This window comes from Rhinatrema bivittatum, chromosome 2, assembly GCF_901001135.1.
Source record: "Rhinatrema bivittatum chromosome 2, aRhiBiv1.1, whole genome shotgun sequence".
NCBI lineage: Eukaryota > Metazoa > Chordata > Amphibia > Gymnophiona > Rhinatrematidae > Rhinatrema > Rhinatrema bivittatum.
The window spans coordinates 208,826,433-208,851,937 of record NC_042616.1 but is presented as its reverse complement, the minus strand read 5'-3'; the positions used below and the strand labels follow the sequence as shown (position 1 = coordinate 208,851,937).

General features: G+C 43.4%; 1 protein-coding gene across 3 annotated transcripts in view; it reads left to right on the top strand.

The window, feature by feature from the left end:
- RAPGEF5 (Rap guanine nucleotide exchange factor 5) overlaps window positions 1-25,505 on the top strand; it is a 490,380-nt gene that overhangs the window by 180,193 nt on the left and 284,682 nt on the right. For all 3 annotated transcript variants that reach the window (XM_029589067.1, XM_029589066.1, XM_029589068.1), the window contains exon 7: window positions 11,729-11,777. In XM_029589067.1, coding sequence (XP_029444927.1) covers window positions 11,729-11,777 — 49 coding nt within the window. The remainder of the gene's footprint in view (window positions 1-11,728; window positions 11,778-25,505) is intronic.

The window sequence follows — 25,505 nt, the reverse complement described above, 5'->3', positions numbered from 1 at the left end:
GGCCACGACTCCTTGACCGGGGGGCACGCTGGTAGACTAAGAACTTTGGATCTTATAAATCGTTTTCTATTGGTGGCCAGGTCTTCGACGTGATGTTTCCCTTTACGTGAGTTCTTGCCCCACTTGCGCTCTGCAGAAACCGCTTAATGGCCCCCCGAGAGGGTTTACTACAACCGTTACCTATACCCACGGAACCCTGGACACATATTGCCACTGACTTTATGGTGGAACTCCCGCCTTCGCAAGGCAAGACTGTGGTATGGGTCACTGTGGACCGCTTCTCTAAAATGGCTCACTTTGTGCCTTTACCCAAATTACCTTCCGCCACTGAACTGGCTTCTCTGTTCACACACAATGTATTCCGTATTCATGGTCTGCCTCAGGACATTGTTTCAGACAGAGGTCCTCAATTCACAGCCAGGTATTGGAAAGCCTTATGCAAAAAATTTAAGATCCAGTTGAGTTTCTCTTCCGCTTTTCACCCGCAAAGTAATGGGCAAACTGAACGCATGAATCGTTCTTTAAAGTTGTTCCTACGAGCGTTCATTAACCACAAACAAGATAATTGGGTGGAGCTTTTGCCTTGGGCTGAATTCGCCTATAATAATCAGATACATACGGCGACGGGGAAATCCCCTTTTCAAATTGTGTACGGTAAACAGCTCAAACCACCGTTACCTCTACCTGTACCAACCTCCTCACCCGCTGCTCAATTGTCCGCGGACCAATTGAGTAAATTGTGGTCCTCAACTCAACACCGTCTTCAGAAGGTCGCACGCACTGCTAAACGCTACTATGATCGACACCGAAAACCTGCATTCACCTTCCTCCCAGGCGATCGAGTGTGGCTTAGTACAAAGAACATTCATTTGAGGCAACCTTCCAAGAAACTCTCTCCCAAGTTCTGTGGTCCCTTCCGCGTAGCAGAAAGAGTAGGGTTGGTCTCTTACCGTCTACGACTCCCAACCACTTACGCATTCATGATGTCTTTCACGTCTCTCTCTTAAAACCAGTAATTCTTTCCAGATTCCACCCCAGGCCTCTGGACGACGCTTCTACCACCACGGATGGGGATCCTACGTTTCAGGTACGAGAGGTCCTGGATGCTCGTTTCGCCAACAGACGTTGGGAGTATTTGCTGGCCTGGGAAGGTTGTGGAGACGAAGACAATACGTGGGAGCCTGCCCGCAACATCTTGGACAAGACTCTCCTACAGCAATATCATCTGGACCATCCTGACAGGCCTAGTCCTCTGAAGAGGGGGCGTAAAAGGGGGGGTACTGTTGCGGTCCCGGTCGCTAGGCTAGCGACCGGGTCCTTACCTTTCTGCTGCCTCTCCCGGTCTCGCCGCGTTCCGTTGCTCCTGGGGCCTGCAGGGCCGCATGGCAGCGTCTCTCTCCACTTGGAGACGGCTGCCGAGGGACGACTCAGACTCCTCCCACTGCCAGGCAACGCGCGCGCGCGAGCAGGGGGCTCTTAAAGGTCCAGCACCCGGAAGTGCTGAACCGCCCCGTTCCTGACGTCAGACGCTGGCCGGCTATTTAAACCAGCCGTCTGACTTCCTTGCTTTGCCTTTTGCAACGAGGTCACTCTACTGTGTGCTTAGTTGCTTCCCAGCGTTGCTTTCAGCCTTGGTTCCTGCTTGTTCCAGCCGTGCCTTGCTTCCAGCCCTGGTTCCTGCTTGTTCCAGCCGTGCCTTGCTTCCAGCTCCGGTTCCAGCTTGTTCCAGCCGTGCCTTGCTTCCAGCCCTGGTTCCTGCTTGTTCCAGCCGTGCCTTGCTTCCAGCTCCGGTTCCAGCTTGTCCCAGCCGTGCCTTGCTTCCAGGTCAGGTTCTGTTTGGTCCTGCTGTGCCTTGGCTCCAGCTCTGGGCTCTACTTGCTGCCTACATATCCTGACTCCAGCTCCGGTTCCTGATTCTCCTTGTCTTCAGCCAGCCACGAACCTTGGTCTTCTTCACGATTCTCCTTTGTCTTCAGCCAGCCACGAACCTTGGTCTTCTTCACGATTCTCCTTTGTCTTCAGCCAGCCACGAACCTTGGTCTTCTTCACGATTCTCCTTTGTCTTCTGCCAGCCTCGAACCTTGGTCTTCTCCACGATTCTCCTTTGTCTTCAGCCAGCCACAGACCTTGGACTCATTCACGATTCTCCTAAGTCCCAGCGACTCGGACCCCTACGGGCTCCTCCTGGGGGGGTCTTGGGTTTCCAGGGTGAAGACGCCATCAGTCCGCTCCAGCTGAGTGCCGCCTCCCGGCTTATTAACTCCTGTGGACGCTGTCCACCTCAGCCGGCCCAAGGGTCCACTATTGACTTTACTCATAACATAACAATTAGTTTTAAATGTGCCATGTGCTAACTTCATGGAGTGCCCCCTAGTCTTTCTATTATCTGAAAGAGTAAATAACCGATTCACATCTATCCATTCTAGACCTCTCATGATTTTAAACACCTCTATCATATCCCCCCTCAGTCGTCTCTTCTCCAAGCTGAAAAGTCCTAACCTCTTTAGTCTTTCCTCATAGGGGAGTTGTTCCATTCCCCTTATTATTTTGGTAGCCCTTCTCTGTACCTTCTCCATCGCAATTATATCTTTTTTGAGATGCGGCGACCAGAATTGTACACAGTATTCAAGGTGCAGTCTCACCATGGAGCGATACAGAGGCATTATGACATTTTCCGTTTTATTCACCATTCCCTTTCTAATAATTCCCAACATTCTGTTTGCTTTTTTGACTGCCGCAGCACTCTGAACCGACAATTTCAATGTGTTATCCACTATGACGCCTAGATCTCTTTCTTGGTTGGTAGCTCCTAATATAGAACCTAACATTGTGTAACTATAGCTTGGATTTTTTTTCCCTATATGCATCACCTTGCACTTATCTACATTAAATTTCATCTGCCATTTCGATGCCCAATTTTCCAGACTCACAAGGTCTTCCTGCAATTTATCACAATCTGCTTGTGATTTAACTACTCTGAACAATTTTGTATCATCTGCAAATTTGATTACCTCACTCATATTTCTTTCCAGATTATTTATAAATATATTGAAAAGTAAGGGTCCCAATACAGATCCCTGAGGCACTCCACTGCCTACTCCCTTCCACTGAGAAAATTGTCCATTTAATCTTACTCTCTGTTTCCTGTCTTTTAGCCAGTTTGTAATCCATGAAAGGACATCACCCATAACAGTTCCCATGATCTGTAGATAGATGTCATTACTGAAGCCAAAATAGTTGTGGATCAGGATGAGTTGAATTAATTCTGTAATGATTTGTAATGGTGGTCCAGGGTAGGTACTGTTGCGCTGCAGGTGGGCCCTTGGCCTGGCACAGGATTGGTATGGCCCTCTGAGCACATAAGGAGACAGAGGCAAGCTGGAGCTTCACCAATAACAGCCCGGGGTCTCCGTGGGTTGAACCCTTGGATTCCCAGGCTGTCTGGGCTTAGGTGGGCCTCTGGGGGTCTCCCGGAGAGATGGTGGAGAGGTGTGTCCACAAGGAGTAGAGTTGCATGGTTGATGGGGAACAGATGAGCTAGACTGGAACAGAGAGTACCGGAGACCACAGATACAAGGCAGGAACTGAAGGTCCTCCGGGTAGGGTAGGCAGCACCTAGTGGTCTAGTTCGAGGAAGGCCGCAGACAGCATCAAGGCAGGTGGGCCTGGTGGTCTCAGGAGAAGCAAAGAGAGTGTCCGAATGGAGCGCAAGGGTCAAGGCCAGGGTATCCATCCAAGGATGATCAGCCAAAGCAAGGGTCAGTTCCAGGTATCAGCCTGAGCGTGGTCAGAGGCAAGCAGAGATCAGTTATGAACTAGCGGACCCCTGCCATGCGTTGAAGTGGCTGAGTCAGATTCTTTGCCCTCCCTGCCCCTTCCCCTTGCTCATTTAGCTCAGTCACTCATCCTCTTCCCCCTTGGTCACTCCCTCCCCCTTCCCTCCCCTGTCCCCACTCCAACTCTGTCCCCTCACACTCACCTCTCCCCTCATTCTTCCTCCCCTGACAGTTACCTCCCTCCTCATTCTCCCTCCCCTCACTGTCACCTCAGTGACTCCCCACCTGGTGAGGGCTGTTTTATAACCTTTCGGAGATGGTGCACATTTTGTGTATGTGTTTGTGTGTGCCCTCCCCCTTTGTACCCCAAAGTAATCCCCACAGAAATGTTGTGTTTATATAAGCCTCCCCCACCCTCCCCTCCCCCCCCCAGGCCGGTGAATAGACTAACCCACAAGAGTTGCAGAATCTCGGAACTGCCCCCTGGCCCCCCCACCCTGAAACATGGACGCAAGAACATCCCCCGCCCCCCCCCCCCCCCGCAGGCCCGACGATACCTTTCAAAAATGGTAGTCGGTGGAGTGGGCGTTCGTTCCAGCATGGAAGTGTTGGCGCCGGGCCCTCGAGGTGGAGCAATGGGAGCAGTCGTCTCGCTCAGATAGAAAGGGCAAAGGTGCACCGGTTGCCAGTTCAGAAAATGGCGTCGACGGGCCCTCGCCCTTACTATGTCACATGGGCTACTGCCGCTATTGGCGTTCCCGAGTGTCCTAGTAAGGGAAAGAGCCGTCGGCGCCATTTTGATCCCCCCCCCCGCTGGAGCAGCCCGAACTCTTCTGCAGTTTTCCGTGCGTTCGGAGGTTGAGGGCAGTAAGTAGAAAAGTCATGTGCGTGAGGGGTGTGAGGAGGGTGTTTGTGTGTGAGTTCGTAGGGTGTGGGAATTGCAAAGATGTGGCATGTGAGTGGCCTCCCGGTGTAGCATGCTGTTATTTAGTGGGTTTTTGTGTGTTTTTTGAGGGTGTGTGAAATAAGTACAATTGGCATGTGTGCGGGGGAGGTAGGGTGAGGAGGCTGGATTTGTGTCTGCTCGGATGGTGTGTGAATCGCAACATGTGTCCAAAATTGAACGCAATTGGTTAAGTGGTTGCTGAGATTAGCGATTTGGTACAAACTATTTAACATTTTTATTTATATAGATAGCTTACATAACAATAGCACCAATACAGACACTGTCAGGAACATTCATCCCACTAAAAATAAAATAACCTAATCCCAATCCCAATTAGAACCCTAGTTTCGATGACCATATGCCGTCTTCTTCAGGGGATAAATCTAACCCTTAAAAACTCACTTATCCAACAAAATACCCTAGATATTATCCCAATCACATCAATTAATTTAACTTATTATTTAATAGATAATCTTAAAGGTATTCAGATCTGAATGCTCCTTAGTTGCCAATGTGCCACTACATAAACATGCTAATGTTGTGGCTGTAAAAAGAAGATTAAAAAATATATGTTGTATAAATATAAGGAAAAACTAATTATTTCAAACCAATTATCAAATAATAAACTATACTCTCTGACTTGAAAAAAAATATAATAATTAATGTATCTACCCACTTAATTTTCAAATATACACTTCCACTCTTCACATTTTATTCTCCTCCATCTATCAGTTATCAACCTACAGTGATTGCTACAACACATAAACAGGTGTTATTGTTTGTAAGGATTTGGGTGGACCCCTGGACTCAGTGGCTGCTGACCACGCCCACGGGGGGAAGTCCCGTGAGGAGCCACAGGTCAGGCTGAGCTTTAAGACACACACACAGTTAGATCTTTTATTAAACAGTATTGAGGAGCCACCAGAGGTGGCGGTAGTGAGTAGGAATGTAGCCCAGCTGGGCTTGTAGTCCCTCAGGCTCTGGAACAGCGATCCCACAATGGCTGTGCTATAGTGGAGAGAAACTGAGATCGTGAGTACAAGTGATATATGCAGGGTTCAGGAATAGAGCCTCGTTGGTTGAGTATTCACACAGCGGTCTCTCAGTATGGAGCACAGGAGCTGAAGTAAAGGCAGGCCCTCAAGGAGCGAGTACCTGGTTCCAGGGAACAGCTCTGAGAGAAGTAGATGGTAACTCACTGATGGTATAGGCAGCGGTGTCTTCCAGGAAGAAGAGAAGTCCAGGTAGCGAGTCTAGGAACATGGGCCCTCGAGGAGCGAGTACCGGTTACAGACAGCGACCTGAAAGAGAAGAGAGAGAGGCCCTTGAGGAGTGGGTACCCCAAATAGAGTAGTCCAATAGTGGAGGCAGAGTAGCTAGGTACGGAGAGTGAATCCCATCCGTTAGGAAACCTTTGCTAACTCAACGGCTAGCAATCGCGTAGACTACTTGTATCCGGGATGCGTGATGTCATCACAGGGGGACACCCCTGAGGTTCGCGCCAAAGAAGATACTTGAAGCAGGGCCGTGTGGCGCGCGTGCCCTTAGGCAACTGGACAGCATGGCGGGTGGCAGCGCCCAAGCCAGACCGGGGACGCCGGAGAGGACGGCAGGCAGACGCCGCAGCAGCCAAATGCCCGTCAACCGCAGGAGGAGTCGCCAAAGAGGTAAGGAGGGCGGAGTGGAGATGTTGGGCAGTGACAGTCGTAACAACAGGCTATATAAATATTAAAATTATTAAAATTTTACATCAATGATTTCAAACATCACTAACCCACAAAAACACTCACCAGCTATATTGCTCTTCACTTGGGATAGAACTCTTATATCACTTGAAGATAAACGTTCTTCATCATAACCTGCCAGTGGCACTCAATATTTAAACACTTCTATATATAAGAGAAACGTAACTACTTACTTATTCTTCAAATTTCCTACACAATCTTCCTCATTACGATAGTTTTCAATGGCAGTGCGCGTACGCACCACATTCACATTACTAACCTCCTCAGGCTTCACTATAATATACAATTATCGTGCTGCAGCAAGAACTCCTCCATTGTAATGTGCCAATGACACTCAACATCAAATCATGCTCAATATAAAAAACTAAAAAAGTTTCAATTATTCAACTCCACAATGTAACACTTACTTATATGCTCACTTTCAAGGTATCTGCCGTATCTGCTGAAAACACCACACATGCAACTTAGCTGCTAAATATGGTTATAAGGATTATCAAACTAGGACACCTCCCCACTACATCATGTCAATAATAAACCAATGGCTATTATCTTTTGTCAATCAAATCTAGACACTCCCTCCATTCTTTTAAAAAATACCAAACCCAATATGTGATTATGTGCATCTCAAATGGTATAACCATAACATTTTAATATTACAAAATTGTTCACACAAAGTTACACATGATTTTTTAGAGGAAAATAATCCACTCGACATCTTGATTAAAACAACTGGTTCCAGTGTTTGCCATTCAAAAATAAATCTTTGTTCCTTACATGTTAAAATCTTAGAAGTATTGCCTCCTCTCTGTAACATCCCTTGAGTGATAGCGAACTCAATAAGGGAGCTCCCTTTTTCCCTGTATGAATACAGCTCATATGTTCCAGAATTCTTGTTCTAGCCTTTCTTTTTGTTTGTCCAATGTATATACAATTACATGGACACAACACTGCATAAACAACTTGTGATGATTGACAGTCATACTTTTCTGGAAGCCTATATACGCATTGTTGTGCTTGTACAAAATATTGTGTAATTTCAAGTACATTGGAACAAACTGAACAGGAACCACACCGAACCTGTCCAGATGTCAATCTCACATTAACATATGCCACTGGAAGATAGGAGGCAGTTAAATAGTGTCGCAGTTACCAATTCTTTTTTATAGCAAATACTGGCAATTCTTCAAACCAAGATTCATGGCTTAAAATAGACCAATGTTGATGCACAATTTCTTTAACCCGACTTCCATATGGGGAATAGGGGATTGCACAAACAAATCTTGAGACCTGTGACTTACAAGATGATATCAGTAAATTCTTGTGATTTGCATAAAGTGCTCTTTCATATGCCTTTTTGATACAAGACCTTGTATAATCCCAATCCTGAAACCTACATCCTGCTTTTAAATTCCTCAGCCATAGAACAAATGCGTCATAGTTTCAGAAATTGACCAATGGGTATATTATTTTTGGACTAAGAGGGTGATAAGTTTCATAATGTAATAATGTATTTCTAAATATTGATGTATGTAGACACCCCTGACTTTTATAAACCTATTAATCTAAAAATGAAATATGTTAAAACAATTTGCATAAATTATTGTAACAAATCCAATGACCCTGCCCAAATACATAGCACATTATCAATATACCTTTTCCAAACAATTATGTACTTCCAAAATTCAGACTCATACACATATTGATGTTCAAAGTATTCTACATATAACAAGGCAGCCGATGGGGCCCTTGAAGACCCCATCAGTATGCCTTTAATTTGATGATATAATTTATCTTCAAATAGAAATAAGCTTTTTTTGAGCACAAAGGGCCTCATTTTCCACGCCGCTCCCTCGCGATAAGGGACCTTTCGCATGCGAAAAGTCCCTTATCGTGTGCGATACCAGGATGGGGGCGGAGTCGGCCCCGGAAGAGGAGGAGTCAGGGCGTCACCGGGGCCGACTGCGCCGACGCCGTGGACAGCGAAAAGGTAAGTGCCTTTTCGCGTCAGCTTTCGCTCCCAATAGCTACACCTCCTATGGTGGCGCTACTGGGTGCGAAACCGGCAGCGATCGCACCGCGACGGTGCGATCGCTGCCGGCTAGCGCAGGCCCTCCCCCCGTTTCGGCCCCCCGCCCCTCATCTTCTAAAGTATCGCAGGCCTGCGATACTTTAGAAGATGACGCCCAAAACTTGATAACTGTCCCAAAAAAATCTCTTTTTTTTGTATCAACATATCAGATTGTTCCAAAGTATCCCTAATAATGCTCTCCACATCATCTTATGGAATATTGGTGTATAATGCACCTATGTCTCCAGTGACTAACCACCAGTCGAGATAAACCTGTTTGGTTTTAGATAATTGGTTTATGCAATCAGCAGTATCTTTAATGTATGAATCAGTTTTAGACATAGGTGGCTGTAAGAAGCTATCAATATATTTTGAAATCGGCTCAAACAAAGACCCAAGGCTCGACACAACAGGGCAACCCGGGGGAGAAGTACTAGATTTATTTATGTATTGTGAGCTCTAAACCCAATACTTTCTGTAAATGTGGCATTTTATGTCTTTACTTTTGGCTAAGTGGGGAAACCTCTTTGTGAGTTTCTTCTCTCCTGGTTGACTTTCTCAAGAAACTGAAAAAAGCAAAAAAAAAAAAAAAAGTGGCAAGGGACCAAGGCAATGATGAGAGGAAAAGAAAATAAAACAAGAAATTTCTAAGAAAGGACTGGACATTGCTGTACAAAAGGTTACAACACATGGAAAAAAAAAAGAAAACAAAAAGTATTATAAAAAAAAAATCTTTGGCCCAAAGAGACTGCATCTGTTGAGCAGAGTTCCTATTGGCAGTGTGTGACCTATTATACAGTTACAGTATGTCATTGCATTGTTTCCACAAAGGTCTATAAATGTATATAGCAACAATGTGCCTGTCTCTGTGATTGTTTCTTCCTGGATCTTTCTTGTAAAACAACATGCAGTTTGTACGAAAAGCTTACTTTTGACTCAGTGCTAACTTCTTTTTGAGTTTTCTTTCTTTTTTTTTTTTTGCCATTGTATTCTCTTTGCTGTTTTTTAATGCTTTTTTTTATATTTATTGTATTGTAAACATTAAGATTATATATATATATATATATAGATTGATGGTATAGAAAACTGACACACAAATAAATAAATAAATAGAAAGTTCTGCGACCTGCATTACTTGACAGAAAATTATATACAAACTTTAAATCTTTAGAAAAATTGCACTGAAATAACGTTTTTTTTTTTAAATGGTATTTTTACCTTTACTCAATGGATTTTACTGCACAAAGATGAAACAAAAAAGTTCCATTGTTATTCCTTGACTACATTTTATGTTCCCTTTTATAATTTTTTAAAAATACTATATTTATGTTAAACTGTACATTCAAAAGTCCCTCAGCAAAACTTTTGCTCTACCCTTAAATTTGGCTTCTAAGACCCAGGAAACAGTAGGTGCCACGGTATAAGATCCAAAGCCTTGGCACGTGGGTGAGCACTGGAGCCACTCCTCCTCCTCCGGCAGCGAGGCATCTTTGGATTCTTGGCACCACAAGAAGCCAAGATGGGATTTGACTTCCTCTCTCTCCCCAAGTCAGGCAAGTCTCTCCTGGTGGCGCAGGCTTCCAGATGCCCCCCCCCCCCCCATAGGTAAAGAGTTGAGTAAGATACCAAAGGCAATGGTGCCAGATGAGGTGCCAAGAAGAGTGCCTGAACAGTGCGAGGGACCCACTCCGGGATGTCTCCCTCGGTGCCGAAGTCAATGCCGTTGGTGTGGGGCTCCGCTGGGGCAGACCCTTCCTTAATACCAAGATGGAAATGAACTTCCTTAGCGCAGATTATATCCTCTTGCTTTCTGGCATGGAAGGTCCCCTTGTCACTAAGCCATTTCTTCTGCCTGGACCCAGCACCTTCCTGGGCAGTGTCCCTCTCACTGGCATGGATCATGCCAGCGCTGACTGAACATTTATGCTAATAAAGTACACTTCCAGCGCTATTACTAGTGTAATGCTGCAAGCGCCCAGGATCGCTATTATATATTGCCATCTCGGGGAGAAATACGGGTGGGCCCTGATTCAGGTACTTGGAGGATGGGAAGCCTCCAGGAGAGGGTGGCGATGTGATGCTGGGATGTCTGGTGGGGAGGGGGGAGGGGAACCAGGGAATAATGTTTGATGGATTTAGTGGGGAGGACAGGAGGATTGGGCCAGATTTATTTTTACAGTTCAAGGGATTGGGGGAGGGGAGGATCAGACTTTTGTGATAGGTGCTGGGAATTGGGCTGGGATTACCGTGACTGTGATTTTTTTTTTGTTTTTGTTTTGTTTTAAAGTTTCTCCACTTAACCAAATATCTTTTGAAGATCTCCAGTTAAGCGGCAGGTTTTCCGGCCACACAAGGCTGGATAGCTTTAGCCCTAACTGGCCTTATTCAAACACTGGCCAGTAAGGGTTAAAGTTATCCAGCTATATGCATATGGATAACTGTAGACATTCAGCGGGATATTTTATCCCATTGAATATTTGGGACAAGTTATCCAGTTAACTTGAGCCGGATAACTCGTCCCCTATCCGCCTATAACTGTGGTGCCATTTCTAAGTCAAATTTACTCCAAGCTATTCCCTGATGCCACCCGAGCCCAATCAGGGAGCAGATTTTTGGGTCAACCACCGAAATGCAAAGGCAAATAAATGATTTGTATTTCTGGGAGCGTGCAGTACAACAGCAGTTCGCACATGTGCAAAATCATTCTAATGTAGCCAGTAGGTGTGTTGTGAAAATTTGCTAGTTATTGGAAACATTTTTTTTTTTTTATAAACTGTGATTGTCATGCTACAAATGCTGCTTCTATAACTGATGTATTTTTCCAGTTTTCGAGAGCCCTCTGCTGCTCAGAATGTAGAATATACCATTGCACTTGAGAGTAAATTGGTCAGAAGAGATGGGTCTTGTGGTCTTTACGTACAGTGTTATTCTCTGTTTCTGTAGCCTGAGCCGCCGTGCACGCATGATCTTGTTCTGCACCCGAGCAGCCAGGCAGATGATTAATTTAATTTCCCTTTCTTGCTGAAGCATAGAGTATGCAGCAGGAAATGTAACTGTTTACTGTGGTTAAATAATAATTATAGTTGTACTGTAAGTGTCAGTTCACATAGTCTTGATCAGATTTATGTTTTCTTTTTCCCCACATGAAATGATACCTGCTAATGTTGCTCCTTGTTTTTTTTTAATGTGTTAGGTGCAGCGGGAGCTGGCTGCAGTCATTGCTCTGAAAGCAAGAAAGTCAGGTGAGCCTATTAGTGTCACTCTTGTACGCATTGTCCTGAGATTTTATTAGTGTGTAGTTTCCTCGAACAAAATATCAGTGCCTTGATTTCAGACCATTTGGTCCCCATTTGCTAATATGAAAATAGAAAACGGTAAACAGAGGGGGGGGGGGGGGGGGGGGGGGGGGGGGATGTTACGATTTACCCAAGCACTTTTGGTCTTTGTTCCAAAGACTTCTGGGCTTTTATAATCAGGCTTTTCTTATTGGAGAAAATAAAACGAATCCTGGATTGATATAAGACAGCGATGCCCAATCCTTGGGGATCCCCCAGCCAGCCTGACTTTCAGGATATCCGGAGTGAATGCCCTCAAGAGATATGTGCAGGTGCTGCCTCTGTTGTATGCTAACATATCTCATGGGATATCCCCCCCACCCAAGGATGACTTAGATCATTCTGGGATTAATCTTATTTTTTTTTTTTCCAATAAGAAAAGCCCGACTACCATGCCCAGAAGGATTTGTGTAAGAAAGACTGGACATGCTTAGTTAAGCTATATCCCCTCTGTTTACCATGTCATACATTCAATTTATTTTTATTTTTTAACAAGCAAATCGACCGTGCCAAACACAAAGCGTCCTGATTTTAAACCTGGAGCTGTCAGAGTACATTTCTCACCACGCGAGCAGCAATCTGAGGGCAGTTTCACTTGGATGCCCCAAATATTTTGGCCATTTTTTGTCTTTATTTCTGACACACCTTTTTACAATAGGTTTCAAATTGCAAGATTTTAGAAGATGTGCTCCTGCTGGTTCAAACCATGAAGCACAAGTAAGATTGGTATGCTTATTAAATTAGGGCTAATTGATTATTTGGAATTACTTTGTTTACAGGAAGGTTACAGCTAGTTTTGACCATCAGTGATGACCGCGTGTGCTCCCTGACACTGCGTCACTCGTTCATGCTCCCCTATTACAAACTTGCCTTTCTTCTGCAGCTTTTGCTATTGTTTCTTAATTTTTGGCCCTGATCTTCTATTTTGTGCCTCCGGGGGAATTCACTTTCTAAATCAATGCCTTTGTCTGAAATATGGTTTCAAGGAAGTGAGCCACTGTTTTTCAAAAGAGAGGTTATTTCTGTGCCTCCCTGTTCAGAAGAGGTTTGAAAACAAACATCAGGGTAGCTTTTTTGCGCCGTACACATCTTTTGAAGTAAGACAGCTGACCTGGGGTTCCGTATCAACCCATGATGTGCATTAACCATGTTTCTCATTTATGATGAGGGATGGTGGGATGTAGATGGATTAATAGAACCCTTGGTTTCTATGCTGTTCACAAAAATACTGCCCCAGAAGCTCAACATTTTATATTTGAGTACAAAAAACTAGTTGGTCACCATACCTGGTCTCAGTTTGCAGGTAATCTCCAGTACAGCACTATTGTGTTCTTCTTACTAACCAAGAGGGTCATTTATCAAAGTGCTATATGGCGTTTTCGAATGAAAAAAAAAACCTTTAACACATGCGAAAATGCCATAACGCATAGTGCCATGCAAATTAGAAAAAGGGGAGGAGTTTGCTATTTTTAGTAGGGGGGAGAGAGAGAAAGAGAGAGAGAGACTGACTAACCATGATGCTCTTATACTAGGTAGGTATTTATACCTCTGTATGAGGCCCACCTAGTTACTCGAGGTGAGGTTTAGGTATTAGTGTAGGGGTTAGGGGCCACTTTGACATTCAAAGTGAGATGTACGAACAGAACAATTCTCTTTTGTGAAGATCTGATGATGTTCGGAGTAAGGAAACTCACTCAAAGATGAGATTTGTGCAGTGTTCTCTCAGCCTAGCTTGATGTTACCCATTTTGATAAATCCAGGCCCAAGACAGGTAATGCTGCAACTGGCTTAACTATCCAGGCAGTGCTTGTAAAGGAGTTTTTAATGATTGTTTGCCAAATCCCCCCCCCCCCCCCGCCGCCATCATCTAGTCAATTGAAAATGCGCATCCAGAATCTCATAAAATGTTTACGCCCAGTATGAACCTGGCGCATATCTTTTGAGTAGAACAGCCAAACTAATGTATTAAAGAATTCTAGTGCCCACCACTTTCACCTGACTGAATAATATTGCTTGCTCTAATTTAATAATGGAAATTGTTTTACATAATTGCCCGTGAATTCCATGTCCCAATGGGGACGACTTGAATAATTACAACTGCTGTGGCCCCGGACAGGGTAATCTTGCAAATGGAAGCGCAGCTGCTGAAAGATCTTCACCCTGTATGAAAAATTAAAAAAACAACGCGGTGTTCTGGAGCCATGGGTGGTTGTTTGTATTGCTACAAGAAAACTGTGATGGCAGTAACATTACCATAGTTACAGTAAGAGGATTGTTACGTACAGAAGCTTTTGACGCCATGGGGTTTATTTTCCGTGTAAAAGCTTGAAGGTGGAGCTGTTTAACTCTAATCAGTCGCTTGGTTTTTAAAGATGAGAGAGGACACGAGTTGACTGGTGCTTTGTTGCGATTTCTGCCTGGAAGTGTGATGTGCTCTAGACTTCTTTTCATGGACATGAGATCAGTTTAAAGGTGGCTCTGTGTTCTTCAGACATTATTTTCCAATAGAAGAGGGACACGAGGAAAGTTTGTACTGGCAGTATCACAACTGGAAGACATAAGTTTTTTTTTTTTTTTTTTTTAATGAAAACAGGTGCATTTTTGCAAACTAAAGCAGGCGGGTGCTTCACTGACTGATAATATTGAGTAGAAATGTAAGTGATCCCTGATTTACTGATCTCGAAAGAAATATGACACAATCACTAATCGAGCCAAATAATTTCATATGGATTGTAACCAGTTATTGAAACAGCAGTGCCTTATTACTGTAAACTGATCCCACAGGACATGCTCTCACCTGAGGTGTTGGCCAACAATATAACGTCTGATGGGGTTAGCGTTCTGGCTATAGTGCAGTGGGCATTCTCAATAGCGGGACCCATACTTTGGAACCCGTTTTCTAGCCATCTCAAAATGTTAACTTGTATCACTAATTTTAAAAAAAGGCTCTTAAGACCTTCAGGCTTTTGGTGACACTTAGATTTGTTGTCTTGGGCTTGTTATGCTGCACAGTGCTTTGTAGGCCTGTAGGCTCTCTCCTTTTGTTTTATATTTGTTTTATGGATGTGTTATCTTAGATTGAATATATACTTCTGGATATTTTTGTTTTTATTCTTGTGTGTTTTTTTATCTGTTTTATGTATTATATGTAATTTTTATGATTTTTTTTTTTGCAACGTGCTTGGAACTTTGGATGTGAGTGGAATAGAAATTTTAAATAAAGACTCTCTTCTTTCTTAATTTGTGGAATATATTGGCTTGATCCTTACTTTATGTTCACATTACATTCTTATAAAACGTGTCAAAATATATTCATGTACATGCTTTGTTTCTTTGCCTGCTTTACATTAAACAGGCTCCGCCTCCTTGTTAGCGCCCTTCCTCCACTGGAATACATTGCCTTCTAATGCTGGATGCAGTAACTTCTTGTCAAGCTTCCGATCTAAACTCAGAAACACATGCTTATTCTAGAGCTTGATTTCCCAGCCCTCCTGTTTCTGGCTCATTAGCTATGATACTGTACCACAAATCTACTTCTTTTGTCTTAACTTGTAGGGCGCCTTGGGCAAGACTCCATATAAAAAACTGTAAATTGAGGGTCTGCTGACATTGATCCTATTTCAGTGCAAAGCCCTATGGTAATGGGGTACCCATCACCATGCCAAAACAATTGGGACCATTTTAAGCAGGTTAATTTTTTTTTTTTAATTTGACTTATATTCCACCTTTCAGACACTTTCATGGCAGATTACATTCAGGTACTAGCGGTATTTTCCTGTCTCAAGAGGGCTCATAATCTAGGGGCCAATGTATTAAGACCTGTGCTGAGATCGGCACTATGTTTCTGTGTGCATTTTTTTGAGCGTGCTCGGCAAAGCCCAGTGGTCCCCATGGGATGTAATAAAGGAAAGGTAGGCAAATGAGAAACTCATAGAAAATCCATGCAAATCAAATCCACCCCCAAATACTGGTGCTTAAGGAGTGGAGGAGTAGCCTAGTGATTGGAGCAGTGGGCTATGAACCAGGAGACCAGGATTCAAGTCCCACTGTCACTCTTTGTGACCTTGGGCAAGTCACTTTACCCTCCATTGCCTCAAGTACAAACTTAGGGGGTCATTTATCAAAATGTGCTAAGGTGTTTTTGCATGCGTTAAGAGCTTATTGCATGTGAAAATGCCTGTAACGCATGCGATAGGTATTAGCACAAATTGCGATAAACTGTCTATTTGCATAAAACATGCCCCTTTTGCTATCGCATGCGATACTTATCGCATTTTGATAAATCCAGGCCTTAGATTGTAAGCCCTCTGGGGATAGGGAAATACCTCCAGTACCTGAATGTAATCCGCTTTGAAGCGCTGAAAAAAAGCAAAAAGCGGAATATAAAAAATCTAAATAAAAAAAAAAATAAAAAATGTAGAAACCTGTGCTGAAAACCCGCATTAATTGTCTGCGTGTGGAGACCAGCAATTGATTCTCAGGGAGAAAGCCTTCCCCTTTCATAAAACAGTGAAGATGTTAGTGGTCCAGGAGTGGGACTGAAAGTGGGTAAAGCAATTTCTAACCCCTTCATGATCTGACTCCGACCGCGTGGGAGTTATCATGTCTGATGCCAATGAGCGTGGGAAATTCAATAGAGGTTCTTGGGCTGTTTAAAGTGGCATATGCTAAACGGCCAGGCTCTCAGAAGCCTGACCAGGCCTGGAATGGGATGTCCATGGTCATGAGAGGATTTGTTAGACTGAGAATAGCTCTGCAGCTCAGTCTATAGGTGCGCACCACCAGTCTCCGGCATCCCCGGCAGCACTGTCCTCGGGCGGAATATCCGCTGCCTACGTGCCCTTCTGTGAGCAGCTTGAGACAGGACAACCTGCTTCTCTCGGGCCCTTCTCGCTTCCGCCACAAAAAAAATTGCCTTCTCTCAGCCCGTTCCCTCTCCAACCTCTCTCTTTCTGCCACGCTGTAAGGCTTCCGCCACTATTCTTCGCCTCCAGGTAGGCGATTTAACTTAACTCCTGCCCTGGACCCAGGCACTAAAAAAAAATCCCGCATTAACTGTTCTCCTTGCTAGCGCAGCTCCCTGATTTGCCCGTTAATAGATAATTGCCTCCTTTACATGATCTCATGCTAAGCCTGCCATGGCTTTCTGAGCGTGTTTTTTTTTTTTTCTGTGCTAAACGAGTTATTACATACACACATATTATTAGTACAGAAAACCATGCACAAATCCATGGCAGGTTTGCCTTGGAGTATTACATCAGCCCCCTAAGTTTGTATGGGAAGCAATGAATGGTGAAGTGACTTACCCAAGGAGCAGCAGTGGGATTTGAATTCTGCCTTTCCCTAGTTAACACTTACTCTAACCAGTAGGCGACTTCTCTGCTCTGCTCTAATTGTTTGGTTGTTTTTCTTTTAGTTCTATTTCCAGGGACCTGACCTTTTTCATTAGATGAGAACTTTTTATTTTTTTTTCTTAACTCCACCTTTCAATCTCTAAGGGTGCTCCGTTATTGACTACCTGGCTCAAACATAAAAAGAAAACCCCAATAAGCAGGGTAAGAAAAGATTCGATATGAAGAATATTCCTAAGATTTGGAATGATCTCACCTTTATCAATCAGGGAAGAAGAAACATGCTTACTGCATTTTTGCCGTAAATTGAAGACCTGGCTGATGACTTCTGAGCTTTGAGTTTAGGAAGTTTGTTTCCCCTTGACTACAGTATTTTTAACAGTTTATTGTTTTAAATATTTTTCTGTATTGTTATGATGTATTGCTCTACTTTTGTTGCACATCACTATGGAAGAACTTACTGTAAATCCTGGAAGGCGATTCATGAATTTTATAAATAAATTAATATTTATTTCGCACCATTTTCAGCATAAAAAGCCTTTGAAACATAGAAGCAGAATTAGTGACGTTCTACCTCCTATGTTTATCTCCTAAAATCCTACCACTCTATTCATGTTCTGATCTGATAGGTTTGTTTTTTTTTTAGCTCATTTGTGATGGGAACGTTTACAGAGCCCTATCAGAGCCTGCAGACCCTTGTTGCTGAAACACATCCTCTGTTGAATGGTGGATACTTTAGGATATTGTTTTTGCGGCATATTCTCCTGCATTGTAATGGGAAATAATCAGTCCTGTTAATCTCAACTGGCCTTTTCAGCACTTGCAAGTTAATTCAGTCATCTTTTCCAAACAGAACAATTCAAAGCTATTTCTTTGTTGCGTTTTAAGTTGGTGAAATTACTTCATTTCTTGTGATGTTATAAAAATTTAGAGGATAACTTTCCACAAAAGTCAGTGTGGCCCCCAAATACACACATATATGGCCGCGCAGAAATCTACTACACTATTTTATAATCTGCGTGTATCGGTTATGCACAGATTATTAAATGCACGTACATCTACCCCAACATTTATGCAAATACCTGCAATGAATAGAAAGTGCATACTTTTCCTATCTATTTTAGAAAGATAGGTGCGTGCAAAAAAAAAATAAATTGCTCGCTTAAAACCCTGATTTACATGCGGAAGTCTGTGTATTTTAAAAACATGCTCACATAATTGAAATTACCAGTTTGCCAATACTTTCACCAGTTTACCAAGGCCTTCTCCAGGTCATTGAGACGATTCCAGTTCACCCAGACCTTCCATCCAACCAATAGGAGAAAACAGATGAGTCGAATATCAGTTGTGTGAGATAATTAGCAGGTATAAAATTGCGCAAATACGTTGCCACATGCACTTGCAACAATACTCAAGGTGTGGTCGCACCATGGGGTGATACATAGCCATTATATTATTCTCTGTTTTATTCTCCATTCCTTTCCTAATAATTCTTAGTATTCTATTTGCTTTCTTGGCTGCCACCGTACACGAGGAAAGAATTTCAAAATATTATCCACAATGATGCTTAGATCCTTTTCCTGGGTGGTATTTCCCAAAGTGGAACTTTGGATTGTGTAGCTATAATTTAGGTTGCTCTTCCTTACATGAATCACTTTGCACTTGTCCACATTAAATGTCATCTGCCATTTGCATGCCCAGTCTCCCAATCTTGCAAGGTCCTCTTGCAATTTCTCACAATCCTCTTGTGATTTAAGAACTTTGAATAATTTTGTATCATCTGCAAATTTGATCACCTCACTCTTTGTTCCCATATCTAGGTCATTTATGAATATATTAAAAATCAGTGGTTCTAGTACTGATCCCTGGGGCACTCCACTATTCACTCTTCTCCATTGAGAAACTTGACCATTTAACCCTACTCTCTGTTTTCTATCTTTTAACTAATTCTCAGTCTACAACAGAAAATTGCCTCCTATCCCATGACATTAATTTCCTCAAGAGGTACTTTGTCAAATGTTTTTTTGGAAATCCAGATACACTGTATCAGCCAGCTCACCTTTATCCACATGTTTATTCACGCATTCAAAAAAATGTAGTAAATTGGTGAGGCAAGACTTCCCTTGGCTCAATCCATGTTGACTTTGTCTAATTAAAATAAGTCCAGCAATTTATTTAGTAATGTTTTACTTTAGAATACTTTCAACCATTTTTCCCAATACTGATGTCAGGCTCACTGATCTGTAGTTTCCCAGATCACCCCTGGAGCCCTTTTTAAAAACCGGCGTTACATTGGCCACCCTCCATTCTTCAGGTACCATAGCTGATTTTAATGATAGTTACAGATTTCCTAATCATTTTTCTCATTTTCACTTACTCGTCCTTTTTAAAGTTAAATAAAATAATTATAGGCAGGTTAGTATAAGTTTCTTTCTTCCAGTAGAAATCATAGTGGACTGCTGTGTGGGTCTTCAATCTCTTTTGAACAACCCAAACTAGAACTCTCTCACTCCATGGATAGGATTCTTTCCTTCCTTAGAAAAACCTTAGAGAAAGAGCTACATTCCACTTCTTGGAAAACTCTCACTCCTTCAATGTCCCTGGTCTTAGGACACTGGGAAGTACAGTGGGGAAAGGGAAGTTTCTCCTGCTTTCTCTTCTCTTGCTCCTTGGTATAGGGAGAGAGCTCACAGCCCTTAGGCCTGCAGCTGCTCCTGGTATACAATAGTTCTAGCGCTTTCTCACTCCCTCAACTACTCTAAACCATCTGGACCTCTAGGGGTCTCCATATATACTCTGTCACATTCCATGAAAGTACAGACTGAAATGGGTGCTCATGGTGAATATACCATAGTTCCTGGCTAATGAAGTGTACTAGTAGGGAAACTAAGGGATACCCTACATAAGTTTATAGATGGGCTACCATGTGTCTTACAGATTAAAATTGTGTCTGCGCACAGGTTTGACTTCTCAGAGCTGTTTGCTTTACTCCACTTGCTTTCTTGCCCTCGCAGCCAAACCTGCATGTGGTGACGGTCTTAAGCAATAAGACTTACTGATTGTGATGCCCATGAATTTTAACCAGATTATCTACCATTATCACTACCACCACCCACTCAAATAAAGATCTTTATAGATCTACAGATGCATCGTAGGACAATAATTTAAGCAGCATCAGTTTGAAAAGGGGGTCTTACTGCTTCACATGATCATGTCATTTATTTTCAAATATATCTATATATAGTGAACATATTTTTTAAATTCCAAAATGCAAAAGCCTTCCGAATTGTTTGATGCAGAGCACTTTGATTAGAAGGGAAGCCAACGTGCCAGCCCGCACCAGTTGTGGCAGGCTGCTGGATCGCCTTTCATCAGGGACTTGCACAATGATTCCTTGTTGGAGTGCGTCCTGGTCCCGCTGTCCTCTCCGTGCCGGCTGACGGATCTCGTGAGCCCTTTGTTTCATGATCTCCTATCTAGCCCACAGCAGGGCTGTTCAGTGGAAGATGATTCCCGCTATCCCCACCAGCCTTCAGGTTGCCATGTGTTTTGTTACGGCACTGCAGGACGGTGTCTTTCAATTTAGCCCAAGAAAAACACAAGCACTGAAGCAGAAATGCAGTTTCCGTGCAAAGGAGCCCATTTGAGAACAAGGGCCCTTGCTTTAATGTTCTCCCCCCCGCCCCCTCACCCCTGCAACTGACATAATAATGAAAGCTTGAATCAACATCAACAACTTATCCTTGTGTGGGAGTGTTTTGACATAACATGCCCAGTTTTATGTTCAGAAGAGATTTTGTTTTGTTTTTGAAACAGCCATAAAATGGGAGACACCCTTTGAAAAACAGAAGCCTCCAGGGGATCAGAGGAGGGCACGTGTCTGCATGATACACATGAAGAAAGTGCTCCGGTCCTTCTAGGGATGAACTCGTGCGTCACACATGTTCAAATGTATGCGAGTCCCAAGTTTTCTTTAGGATGGAAGAATATAATGATCAGCTTCACATTTTGAACTTTTTTTTTTTTTTTTTTTTAAATATCTTTGGAATCAGGCCAGAACACTAAGTAGAAGATTGGAGGAGTAGCCTAGTGGTTAGAGCAGCAGGGCTGCGAACAGGGAAGCCAGCGTTCAAATCCCACTGCTATGCCTAGTGACCTTGGGCAAGTCATTTCACTCTCCATTGCCTCAGGTTCTAACGTAAAGGTGAATTTTAAAAGCCCAACGCGCTTGAGCTGTGTGTGGGCCAGCGCACGCTGAGTGGATTTTAAAAGCTGCCTGGATACACGCGTAAATGTCGCTGCACGGACAAATGAAAAGCTTTCAGAAAGGGGTGTGGGCATGGGCATTCTTGAGTTATGACCTGAAATTTGTGGGTAGATACTTATATGCACTGGCGTGTGCTGGGGTCCCCTGCTGCGTAACCTTACTTCTGCTATGGATGACGTGAAAGTGCTAAAACAAAACAATCTAGGCAGATCAGCGGGGTTAACAGGGGGAAAGGAAGGCTATTATACTGTGGGTATTTGGAAGACCTATTCCTTAACTGGGTGAACTGGAAACAAACTAGTTTTAGTGGCAATAGCGTTGGCACACGTCACTTTTAAAATCCCCCCCACTAACGCAGTAGAAGCGGGAATTGCGTGCACAGTTGAGTGTCCACTTAAAATTGTGCGCACATGTGTGCGTGGCCAGGCTATTTTATAAATGCGCACTTTTACACATGTATGTTATAAAATAGGTGCATCCCTGGGTGCGGGCCAATGAGCGCACGCATATGTGTGCTTGCGTGCTGCTTTGAACGTTACCATTCTTGATTGTGAGCCCTCTGGGGACAGGGAAATGCCTTCGGTATCTTTATGTAGTTTGCTTTGAAGTTGCAGAAAGGCATAATATAAATCAAAATAAATCAAGAAAAAGAACAACTGCTGAAAAAGATAACATGTACAGAAAAGAAAAGGTGAAAAATGTAGGATCATTACAAAGAAGACTATGCTTAATTTTTCCGCGGACTTTTCCTTGGAGTTTCTTCATGGAATTTGAAGTCCGGGAGTTTAAACTTTAGTTACATGTTAATTACCCTAACTTTGTAGTCAGTAAAACCAGGCTTTGTTGCAAGCAAACCTAGTAATTAAACAGATAAAGAGAATTAAGTTATGTACTTAAAATGATTAAACCGATAAAGCGTGGCTTTGAGATTAAAGCAGCTGTGCAACATACTTAATTTTGGTCAAATCTGTGATATTTTTTTCTTATCTTAGGAGTCCAGCCTGTTATATCATGCCCACATTCCCTAGAATTAGCAGAAAATGGGTAAAAAATAATTTGTGAGGATCCATATTAATTGTAACCACCAATGGACATCTTGGACTCTTTTCAATACAAAGCCAGGCATCTCTTCTGCATTATTATTATTTAAAATATTTTTATACCACTTCCCCAACTCAGTAAAGGGCCATCCAAAGTGGTATACAAGTTAAAATCAAATACAAGCATCTAGAACCCTGTCAATAAACACAGAACCAACACTTTGATCTTCATAAAAAAATTTACAAAATACATGAACCCCCACAAATCTGAAGGACTCAAAAAGAAAAACAAAAAACACCCACCACACGTTTCATACCCAATACTTAAAAATTCTGTCTCATTACCAACCCCAAACCAATTAAGCCATACTCAAAAGAGCAAGAAAATTGACCAAGCCATCCACTCCATGGCACTCAGTCATAAATTCAGGAAGAGCGTGTCTTCAAGTTTTTTTCAAAGGAAGGGTAATTCACTTCCAATTGAAACTCTGAAGGCAATGAATTTTGGTGGTAATCCCACTGCAAAACAGACCTATCTATATATTCTGCATGTTTAGAGTTATATAAGTGAGTGGTTATTAAGATTAAATGTTCATATTATTCTGTGAAAATTCAAGCTGCTTCTTTGAGCTATCCTCTTGAATTATTTCAGACAACCTAGGAGGTTGAGGGTCCTGGCTTCCTGGGGCCAGATTTTTGTTTTGAAGGAGAGCGGTTGGGAGGGGGGCATGGCCTGGTGCAGATTTTCAACTTCATTTTTTAAATTATTTTAACAGCAGGCCTCCTCCAGGGGTGGTAGGGGATAGGGCAGGGGGTTTATGGAGATCCCTAAAGTTTTTTTTCACAAATTTTGCAGGACCTGTTGGTTCCTTTAAGCTGACATTCTGCCTCCACTCCGAGAATTCAATTGCCCCATTGAGCTCCTACCAGGTACCACACCTCCAAAGGGCAGAATCTACCCTTTCTCACTATCGGAAACTCAAGTAATGTCTGAGTACATTAAAGAGAACCTAAATAAAGGATTCATAAGACCTCTGATTCCCCAGCAGGTGTTGGATTCTTCTTCGTAAAGAAGAATGATGGCAGTTTACATCTTTGCATTGACTACCATGGGCTAAACGCTGTGACTCGCAAGGATCGTTACCCTCTGCCACTCATTAGTGAGCTATTTGATAGCCTACAAGGAGCCCAGATCTTTGCAAAGCTAGATCTCCGAGGGGCATACAATCTTGTAAGGATTCAGCCAGAGGATATCTGGAAGACCGCTTTCAATACAAGGGACGGTCACTACGAGTATGTAGTAATGCCTTTCGGACTTTGTAATGCCCCTGCGGTCTTTCAGAGTTTGATGAATGAGATCTTCTGGGACTTACTATACTCATTTGTCATGGTATATCTAGACGATATACTGATCTTTTCTAAAGATTTGAAGTCCTACCGCTCACTTGTTCAAATAATCCTCCAACGCCTGAGGGACAATCATCTCTACGCAAAATTAGAGAAGTGTATCTTTGAACAGACTCGTCTTCCATTTCTGGGCTACATTATCTCCAATCGTGGTTTCACCATGGACCCTGAGAAACTCCAAGGAATTCAAGATTGGCCCCAGCCAGTAGGCCCTCCGTGCCTTACAAAGATTCCTTGGATTTACAAATTATTACAGGAACTTCATTGCTAACTACTCCACGCTAGCTGCTCCACTCACGGCCATGACTAGGCCGTAACCTTCAAGTTTGGAGCCTCAAGGCTTAATCTGCTTTCCACGCCTTGAAAGAGGCCTTCTGCACCGGACCCTGTCTATGCCACCCAGATCCTAACCGCCCCTTCATCGTCGAAGTTGACGCCTCCGACATTGGAGCAGGGGCGGTCCTGAGCCAATATTCCTCCAAGGGGCTCTTAGTACCCTGCTCTTTCTATTCACAAACGTTTTCTCCCGCAGAGCAAAATTACACGATTGGGGACCGTGAGCTCTTAGCTGTGAAATTGGCCCTTCAAGAATGGCTCCCCTGGTTAGAAGAAGCACAGCATAAGTTCACTATCTTCACAGATCACAAGAACCTCGAACACTTAAAGGAAGCCCAGCTATTGAACCCCAGACGGCCCGCTGGGCACTGTTCTTTAAACGTTTTAATTTTGAACTCTGCTATCGTCCTGCAGCAAAGAACACCCGAGCGGATGCTCTCTCTCGCTCTCTCGAGCCAGAAGATACACCTGAAACTCCTAGGCACATCATCGACCCGGCCTGCAGAACCCTCACAGTTACCAACACAGTACCAGCTGGGAAGACGGTGGTCCCACGCCGCCTCCGAGAGCACGTCCTCCGCTGGGCCCATGACTCGAAGTTGGCCAGCTATCTTGGCCGGGCTCAGACCCTTGAGATGTTAAGAAGACATTACTGGTGGCCTAACATGGTTAAAGACTCCCGCAGTTATGTGGACTCCTGCCCCATATGTGCACAGCAAATACCTCCGACTGGCCATCCTTGGGGACTCCTCCAACCTCTTCCGGCTCCCAGCGAACCCTGGTCAAGCATTTTACTGACTTCATCGTCGATCTGCCCTCTAAGGGCAACATGGTCATCTGGGTTATTATCGACCGCTTTTTAAAAATGGCCCACTTTGTTCCACTACAGAGCCTCCCTTCGGCTCCTGAACTAGAAAAACTCTTCGGAATACATTATTCAGGCTTACATGGTTTACCCAAAGAGATTGTTTCTGATCGTAGGCCACAATTCGCTGCCAAGTACTGAAAGTCCCTGTGTAAAAAGTTTGATATTACCCTGAATCTGACTTTGGCTTACCACCCTCAAGCGAATGGCCAAGCAGAGAGGACAAACTGCTTGCTGAAAACATTCCTAAGTTCCTACGTCAATGATCAGCGGGATAACTGGGCTGACCTATTGCCCTGGGCCGAGTTATCCCACAACACCCACTTTGCCTCTTCCACTGACATCTCTCCCTTCTCTGTAGTATTCGTC